Source organism: Carya illinoinensis, chromosome 1, assembly GCF_018687715.1.
Source record: "Carya illinoinensis cultivar Pawnee chromosome 1, C.illinoinensisPawnee_v1, whole genome shotgun sequence".
NCBI lineage: Eukaryota > Viridiplantae > Streptophyta > Magnoliopsida > Fagales > Juglandaceae > Carya > Carya illinoinensis.
The window spans coordinates 47337382-47347355 of NC_056752.1; the positions used below are offsets into that span (position 1 = coordinate 47337382).

Sequence of the window (9974 nt, forward strand, 5' to 3'; positions counted from 1 at the left end):
CATTCCTCTAGAAGAAGAACAGATCTTATGCCCTATTTGCAAAACAGAACTAGAAAACCTTACTCACTTGTTCCTAAAACTACATTTATTCCAAAATTGTGTGGAGACATTCCATATGGCCTATTGATATCACAATTTTCTCGCATCAACCAGTTTAGGATTGGGTAAAAACCACCATCAATCCATGCAAGTTTCTTAAAATTTCAGAGTCTGAACATCAAAGTTCTCAAATCTTTGCTTCCATCGCCATGGATTCTCTTTGGTTTCAAATAAATAAAATCATTACAGCAGTACTAATAACCATTCAAGAAGCTGAAAGAATAAAATTGAAGAATATAATTACTGAATGAGATTCTAACGTGATAATTCAAGCCATTATAAATTCCTCAACTACCCAAGATTGGATTATAAATCTCATCATCAATAACATCTAGTATCATTTAAAATCCTTTACAAATTAGAAAGTATGAAAAATTTATCATTTTGCAAATTGATAGGCGCATAATCTAGCACAGTAGGCTGCATCAATAAAATTCTGCAAAAATATCCATTTAATCAAAATCCCTCATTATTTATTGCAATTTTATAGTAAGAAAGATCTACCTGTGGTGTAATTTGTAAAAGAGCTAGATTATTAAGTATACTTTTATCTATATAATATCCACTTGATTATAAATAAAAAAATAAAAACAGACCTTAACCAATCTTGACAAAGTCGGATCGAATTTTGTCTAATCTGTCGCCTTCAGTAATCGAGATATAGTTTCAAGAAGCGCTATCCAAAGGCTGATTCATTTCAGCTCGGGGGTTGGACCTGGCACCGTGCAATAATTTGGCGACGTAGACATCAATAATTTGGGCAGCAACTGCAACACGGCCATTTGAGTTGCACTTGCACTCTTTCCGGATGACCTCATCAGTGACCTATGTACTGGTGGCCAGCTGGCTGGATCCACGTCAGTCAATCTATCAATCAATTAAAAATATTAATTTTTATCAATTAGATCTAATTGAACTGTACATAAATATAAAAATATTTTATTTTATTTTTCTTTTTATGTATTTTGTATCCTATAATAATTTCTCTCTTATTGTATTTTTTTTTCCAACAAATTATTAAAAAATATAATATTTAAATAATATTAAAAAATAAATAAATTGATGAATAGTATATTATAAAAATTAGAAGGTAAAATAAAAATATAAATTTCAATAATATATTTTAAAAAATGGAATATAAAAACCATTAAGAGTTATCCTAAAATTGAGTGCAAGATCCATTCAAAGATTTTAAAACTGAAGACCCAAAACTCAAAGAATTCCTCCTCCCAAGACACAAAAAATACAGAAGAAGCTATAATTATAAGAGCTCAAGCTAGTTAATTTTAAAATTTTATTTTTTTAATATATTTAAATATTTTTTTATTTTTATAAAAATATTTAAATATATTAAAAATTATTTTCTTAATTATTAAATATATATATTTTTTAAACTGAACGGTACTTGAGTGAGCAACCAGCTTTATTCTAATTATGATGCGTGGATGGGAGTAGAACGGTAGAACCACAGCAAGTTGACGCTCCGGTGGAAACCTAGCTACCAGTCTACTTCGAGCGGGATCTGCAGAGCGAGGACGCTCCGGTAGAACCCTAGCTACCAGTCTACTCCTACCGGGATCTGCAAAGCGGGTAAGTTAGAAACCTAGCTACCAGTCTGCTCCTAGTGGGATCGATCTGCAGAGCTCTGTCCCTCTTGCATGCATCCGAACTCCACATGTACAGCATTAAGACTACTTTCCTCGTGATATCTTCCTATAAATTAACAATAGTTTTTGCCTGAAGTGAGGTGATATAGAGAGATCAGAAAGGGTGGCATATATTGCGAGAGAGAGAGAGAGAGAGAGAGAGAGAGAGAGGGATCGAGGGAGATCGAGATGGCGGACAACAAAGCATATAGAGGCCATATCTTAGCGGTGACTTATCCAAGCCAAGGTCACATAAACCCTCTGCTCCAACTCTCAAAGAGATTGGCCTCCAAAGGGCTTAAAGCAACCATAGCCACCTCTGTCTTCATCTACAACGCCATGGAGCTCCATAAAGCATCGGGCGGCCCCGTCCAATTTGAAACGATATCGGACGGCTATGATGAAGGTGGGTTCGCTCAAGCCGAAAGCATCCATGAATATCTCACCCGCATGGAAGCCAGCGGCACAAAAACCCTATCCGACCTCATCCTCAAGTACAAAGACTCAGCAACCCCTATTGATTGCGTAATATATGACCCTTTTATGCCTTGGGCTTTGGAAGTATCCAAAAAGTTTGGCTTGATTGGAGCAGCTTTCTTTACTCAAACTTGTGCTGTTAATTACATATACTATCTAGTGCATCACGGGCACTTGAAACTCCCGATAACTTCCACACCCATCTCCATTCCTGGTTTCCCGTTGCTTGAGCTTGAGGACATGCCATCTTTCATCTGTGTGTCCGGTTCCTATCCCGCTTACTTCGCGATGGTGCTAAATCAATTTATTAACACAGACAAAGCCGATTGGGTTCTTGTCAACACTTTCTACGAGCTAGAGCGTGAGGTCAGTACTTTTGCTATATATATAGATAGCATACAACTGTTGTATAGATAAGGTTGTACGTGAAAAAAAATTAACTACGATAGTTTATGTTGAACTATTTATAATATCTTATTTTCCTTGCAGTAATCACTAATCATTAGAACAAACTTGTGAATATTTTAAATAATTTATGAATATCAACAAAATAATTTATAAATAATAATAAAATAATAATAAATAATTTATAAATAATAATAACCTATATATTTAGGGATCCCCTCGTATTACTTTATTATTATTTATAAATTATTTAATATTTTATTATTATTTACGAATTCTTTTCAAAATTTAAGACCCCTGCGCCCCATGGACCACACAGACTTTCACAACTTTGTACCTAACCTTACTATTCTTCCTTTTCAAATATCGACACACGATTTTTTAATTACGTGTCCAAGCATGCACCACGCACGCAGTAGACACTGCTGATCACATGAATGGGATAATTAGAATTAAAAATTAGAATATTCTGTAGATATCATTACTTCTAAAAAAGGAAAAAGTAATAAGCACATCGTAATTTTTTACAAACCTTTACACAATTATCCTGTGAAGAGAGAGTATGGGTATACCATTAATTTGTAAGTTTGTAGTTTGATCTGATGATTTGAAATCAGTTTGTAGTTTTGTTGATCATGTCATTTTGTTCGTTATGACAATTAGGTGGCGGATGCCATGTCAAAAGTTTGCAGATTGCTGACGATTGGTCCAACAGTTCCATCTTTCTACCTAGACAACCGTATCGAAAACGATAAAGATTATGGGCTTCATGTTTTCGCATCAGATTCTTCTCTCTGCACCAATTGGCTGAACGAGAAACCAGCAGGATCTGTTGTTTACGCGGCATTCGGCAGCATGGCGGGTTTAAGCAAACAGCAACTGGAGGAAGTGGCGTTTGCATTAAAAGGGACCGGTTTTTATTTTTTGTGGGTAGTTAAGGCTTCAGAGGAAACAAACCTCCCAGAAAACTTTGTGAAAGAGGCAGGCGAGAAGGGCTTGTTTGTGCGTTGGAGCCCTCAACTGGAAGTACTATCGAACAAGGCAGTTGGGTGCTTTCTCACGCACTGTGGGTGGAATTCGACCGTAGAGGCATTGGGCTTGGGAGTACCGATGGTGGGGATGCCACAGTGGACTGATCAAAATCCAAATGCCAAATATATTGAGGATGTGTGGAAGGTGGGAATTAGGGTTAAGGTTGATAAACGTGAGAGTGGGATTAATATTGCGGGGAGAGAAGAGATAGAGTCTTGCATAAGGGAAGTAATGGAGGGGGAGAGAGGGAAAGAAATGAAGGAGAATGCTAAGAAATGGAGGGAATTGGCTGTAGCAGCAGTCAGTGAGGGTGGCACTTCGGACAAGAACATTGATGAATTCATAACTGAAGTGACGAGGCGTTAATTGAGTAATTTCCTCGATTATTATCATCATGATCTGCTTCCCGGCCTTAATAAACGTGATATTTTTATCATATTAATAAAGTCATGCTACTTTGTTTTTTTGGAGGGCTCGTGATTTTGGATTTATATGTTAGTTTTTCAACTAAGGTGTCATTTCAAGTAACGATAATTAATGCATGGACGTAAATGTGTAATGGAGGCTCCAACCACATAATTTAGATCTATATTTTAACATAAATATATAGTTAATGAACGATACAATTAAAATCATATCACAAAAAACAATTATAACTTCTCATTTTTAATTAATATGAACATGGAGCACCAAGTTCAGAACATGAAAATATAATAAAAAAATAAATTTAAACTTGCTATAATAGTTTTTTTATTTGAAAAGAAGAATAAAATTACTTATACAACTCATATTTGAGATAAAAACAATTTGACTAATTCAATATAAAATAAGAGCAATGTTACGTACAGTCATGGAATTGCAAATGCCACGTAATCGTTTTGAAAAAGAGTGGAGTCCACGATTAAAATGTTAGTTTTTTTTTCATGTGAGTCTCATATTAATTCATTTTTTTCAAAACGACTCACGCCGCTTACACAACTACGATTGTAAATATCATTTCTCATAAAATAAATATGATGATATTTTTTAAATTTTAAAAATAAAAAGATATTTAACTAAACCAGCACTAATGCAAGTGGAACTTCTTTGTCCAGTACTACTTTAATTTGAGCATGCATGCAGCGAATGATTTAGCAGGCCAGTGAACAGGATTTTCACTTTGAATACCAGTACTACTGCTAGCCGGTTTTTCATTTCGTGGTTTTGGCGTGAACGGCCTTCAATAATTGCGCACGCAGCTATATATAGGCTAGAGCTAGCAAGCACGCAACTGCCACATGCATGCATGTATCATGTGTATTTTGATCTCTGAGTACTTCTGTAGCCCGTGAACCGAATAAGGTAAAAAAAAAATATATATATATATATATATATATTTATTTTTTGATTCATTTTGATTTATATTTTTTAAAAAATAAAAAAAATTCACAATATTATTAAAAAATATTTTTTAAATCAATAAATAAAAAAATATTTAAAATACAAATTCGAATCTCAAAACATTTAAAATCTATACTTGCATGGCCAAATATCATTAATTAAATTCATGAAATGGATATATATATCATCTAAGAATTATGCCATATAGTCATTTTTATATTTTTTTTATGTATTTCACTAATATGATTAGTCAAAATAATTATTTTATATTAAAAATAATAATCCAACTAATTATAATAATAAAATATATAAAAATAACTATTCATATAAAATTTTTGATCATGTAATTTTACTATTGCCAGCCGAAGGCAAAAGCGTGCATATAAATAAGTACTCTTGGTTAAACGGTACCATTAATTACTGAGAGGAAGAAATTAATTTGCCTGATATTATATTTATATATAAAATAGAAATTTTTATTTTTAAATTGATATATGGAACACAATATTTAATTAATAAAATATTAACATACCATAGTTAATTTAATTAGATGCATTGCAAGACCATGTGATTCCTATATATATATTCGACCGTACGAGTTCTACTTTTGTGTGGTCCAAGTACTTTTGTGTGGCTCAATGGGGGAGACTCATGCCTTGCAATCGAGAACGAAGATAAGGCCACTCAGTACCATGAGCATCGCACCTGTGGCAATGAGCCCACATCATACATCTGTCGTTTCCTCTTTAACTCTTGCGGTACTGATTGATTCTATGCCTTGAAATATTGGCCGAAGAGAAAGATGCGGTCCGGTTCCCACCCTTAGATAGTGCTATAAAAATTAATTTATAATATAGGCATCAAATCGTAATTTGCTTGCTATAAAATATTTCCTCTCCGCCAATATCCTCAGCCTTGATCTATGCATTGAGAGTGCTAAGTTGCTAACTAGCTAGGAAGAGTGAAGCTAGAAGAAATTAAAAATGGAGAGGGGAACGCATATCCTGGTTCTTGCCTATCCAGTACAAGGCCACATAAACCCACTACTCCAATTCTCCAAGCGCCTGGCCTCAAAGGGTCCTAGAGTCACCTTTGTCTTGACCAGCATCATGAGCAAGTCCATATTGCAGACCGTGAAAGCTGCCGGCAGCAGTGTCAACTTTGAGACAATTTCTGATGGCTCCGAGGATGTTGATCTTAAGACGGAAAGCATCGATGCGCAGCTCGAGCGTATCGAATTGGTAGTCCCGCAAAGCTTGGCAAAGTTCATCGAGAGACAAAAAGGCTCCGAACACCCTCCGACAATTCTAGTGTATGACTCAGTGCTGCCATGGGCTCTAAATGTAGCCAGGAAACTTGGCGTAGATGGAGCTCCTTTTTTCACGCAGTCGTGTGCGGTTAATGCAATATATCATCATGCGCTTCGAGGAACATTTGGCCGGATTCCTGCAGAAGGGCCTTTGATATCACTTCCCTCGCTGCCATCACTAGGTATCAGTGATATGCCTTCGTTTCTTTGCGGCACGCACTCCTACCCAGCTCTGCTAAAACTCGTACTGGATCAATTCTCAAACTTACAGGAAGTTAATTGGCTCTTGTACAACACTTTCGACAAGTTGGAACATGAGGTACTACCATATATATATATAGTCTCAGCAATCCATACATGCATGTCATGAGTATTCAGCCATACATACATACATACATACACACATCTCTCTCTCTCTCTCTCTCTCTCTCTCTATATATATATATATAAATATATTTCCATTCACTATATATGCTTTCTTATTCACATGCATGCCTCAATACCCAAATATAGTGGTAGTACTAGTACTACGCACTCTAGCTATATATATATATATATATATAATCGATGGCACTCACACTGATCTCTCCTAAAATCAAGTACTTCATGGAATGAATGAAATTCTACATGCATTTATTAATCGAAAAATGACTTTCCTCCGGTACTACTTCAAACTTCATATATATCGATCCTGCATGCATGATCCGTGGAGTCGCAGAGTCGGTCACATTTTCGTAAGTTTGAGCAAGCAAAATTTACTAACATAGTGACATGCAAGCATGTTCCAGTCACTACTTGCAGCTAGCAACCCTTTAATGAATTGTGTTTTGAAAAAAAAACTGTTACGTACATAAAAAGATTATATAAAATAAATTTATAAATTAATATAATTTTATAAAATTTATTAGATTTATTTTATAATAAAAATAATTTTATAATTTAACGTGTCATATATTAAATTATATTAATTTATATAAGTTTTATTTTTGTATAATTTTTTTTAAATAAAATATTTTTCTTCTGAAAAAAAGTACGTACTATATGCATGAGTCGTCTACTCTCAGGCCGCTCTGATCCGTTGATATGGCATATATATGCATGCATCTATAGAAGTACTTATGGCAGCTGCTCTGTCATATAATTATTAACTTAGCTGACAAGGAGAAGAGGCATGAAGCTAAGTTTCTTAATTAGTTTGTTGTGCTCTTGGTGATGACACGTAGCACTTGATGATAAGAGCTAGATTTACGTAAGATCATAACATGATACTCTTATCTTATCGCATCTCATCTCATTTAATTCTATCATCCCACGTGTAAATCCGGGAAAAACTAACTATAGCTAACTATGGAGAAAGTTGGAGGGACGTTGATGCGGGAGAAAATTTTATGGGAGGTGAACGAAAATGGTCAGTGGCTTAGGAAGTGGTATTGATACTTACAGTAGATATTGAAAGGAAAATTAAAAATTTATACTACTGGATATGCAAGTTCTTTGAAAATAGTCTAAATAGAGTTGATTTTTTTAAAAAGAATTTATACACTCTAGACTTGGATAAATCATTTTTCGAAAGACTGATTCAATATTAAAGAGGTGTTGCTTTATTCAAATCATATATCATGATCTTGCTGATCTTTTTCTGTATATATCCTAATCCTTTAGACCAATTTTCTTTCTTCTGCAAAGCCACCCAACAAAATGAGTCCAAATCTGCTTTCTCTTCCTCCTATTTATTTGTTTGGGAAGTGGGAACCACATGCATGCATCTAATGCGTGGAAAAATTATGATAATTTGTATAAATGTCATGACACGTAATCAGACAATTATCTCTTTGACTTCAAATATTCCATCATCTTTTTCCTCCTGCTCCATGTATCTCCACACACACACAGACACAGAGAGAGAGAGAGAGAGAGAGAGAGAGGTCAATGGAGAAGGAGATTCATATCCTAGTATTGCCTTACCCCGCGGTAGGTCACATAAACCCTATGCTTCAATTCTCCAAGCGCCTAGCCTCAAAGGGTCCCAAGGTTACTCTGGTCATGACCGGTACCATGTCTACTGGCTATAAATCCATGCAAGCCCAAGCCAGATCCGTAGCCATCGAGCCCATCTCCGATGGCTCCGACGAAGCCAAAAGCTTGGGAAATTGGGATCACGATCTTTTCAAAGCGATGGTTTCAGAGAGCTTGGCGAAGCTCATTGAGAAACTGGGAAAGAGCTCCAAATACCCACCAAAATGCCTGGTGTATGACTCGGTTATGCCTTGGGCAATAGACGTGGCCCGACACTATGGCCTGACCGGAGCTGCGTTTTTCACCCAGTCATGTGCCGTGAAGGCCATCTATTATCATGCCCATGTAGGATCAATATTAAGGATGCCCTTAGAGGGGCCTACAGTATCTCTGCCCTCGTTGCCATTGCTAGGGATCGATGATCTACCTTCCTTCCTTTGTGACACAGACTCCTACCCAGCTTTTCTCACCCTCGTATTGAACCAATTCTCCAATATCCAGGAAGCAAATTGGATATTGTGCAACACTTTTGATATGCTGGAAGATGAGGTAGCTTCGCAAATATTTCCCTCATATATGCGCATGTCTGTACATGCATAAATGCATACATTTGGTAATACATCCATTGATTAATCTGTTTGAGCAATTTCATAATTATTTTTCCCCCCGAATATGTTTAAAACATGCTTTTAAATTCCATTAGATAATGACTTGGATGGCAAGCCAATGGCCTGTTAAAACAATTGGACCAGCTATTCCATCAGTGTACTTAGACAAGAGGTTGGAAGATGACAAAGAGTACGGGCTCAACCTATTTAAGCCTGATGCGGACGCTTGCATGAAGTGGCTAGATACCAAGGAAACTGGCTCGGTCATTTATGCATCATTCGGAAGCTTGGTCGCCCTGGGAGAAGAGCAAATGGAGGAGGTAGCATGGGGCCTAAAGAATAGCAATTGCTACTTCTTGTGGGTAGTCAGAGAATCAGAAGAGAAAAAGCTTCCCAGTAATTTTCTACAGGAAACAGCCGAGAAGGGGCTGGTTGTGAGTTGGTGCCCCCAATTAGAAGTGCTGGCTCACGAGGCAGCTGGGTGCTTCATGACACACTGCGGGTGGAACTCGACACTCGAGGCATTGAGCTTGGGAGTGCCGCTGGTTGCGATGCCACAATGGACGGATCAAACAACTAATGCCAAGTTCATTGTGGATGTCTGGAAGGTAGGGGTGAGGATTAAACTGGATGAAAAAGGAATTGCTACCAAAGAAGAAATAGAGATGTGTATAAAGGAAGTTATGGAGGGAGAGAGAGGAAAGGAGATGAAAAAGAATTCAATGAGATGGAAGGAATTGGCTAAAGAGGCAGTAGATGAAGGAGGAAGCTCAGATAAAAACATAGTGGAGTTTGTAGCAAAACTTGCACACTCTTAATGTTTATGCAAGTGGTAGCTTATTGGTGAACAAAAATAAAAAAGAAGTGTATGGCAAATCTTTACAATAGTGATCGAGAAATGTTCGATCTCGCAAGCAACAAAGGCCACTTCTAAACTTCTGTATTCAAACTCAATCGTCAACAAATTGGTCAACTTCAGATTCCTCAGCACAACATCATAAA

The 9974-nt window shown here is 36.4% G+C and overlaps 2 protein-coding genes across 3 annotated transcripts; both read left to right on the plus strand.

Annotated features, from left to right (window-relative positions):
* The first annotated feature begins 1630 nt into the window (after positions 1-1630).
* On the plus strand, positions 1631-4123 carry LOC122278534 (UDP-glycosyltransferase 74F2-like). Its single transcript, XM_043088717.1, has 2 exons — positions 1631-2588; positions 3291-4123. The coding sequence occupies exons 1-2, from the start codon at positions 1935-1937 to the stop codon at positions 4023-4025; spliced, it is 1389 nt and encodes a 462-aa protein (XP_042944651.1). The 5' UTR covers positions 1631-1934; the 3' UTR covers positions 4026-4123.
* Positions 4124-5894: 1771 nt separating this feature from the next.
* LOC122278564 (mogroside IE synthase-like) lies at positions 5895-9965 on the plus strand. 2 transcript variants are annotated; one of them, XM_043088745.1, is made up of 2 exons: positions 5895-6667; positions 9068-9965. In XM_043088745.1, exons 1-2 carry the CDS (start codon positions 6023-6025, stop codon positions 9788-9790), a joined length of 1368 nt encoding a protein of 455 aa, XP_042944679.1. In that variant the 5' UTR covers positions 5895-6022; the 3' UTR covers positions 9791-9965. The 2 variants fall into 2 exon arrangements, with proteins under 2 accessions (XP_042944679.1, XP_042944685.1); XM_043088751.1 differs by lacking the exon at positions 5895-6667 and adding an exon at positions 7379-8913.
* The last annotated feature ends 9 nt before the right edge of the window (positions 9966-9974 follow it).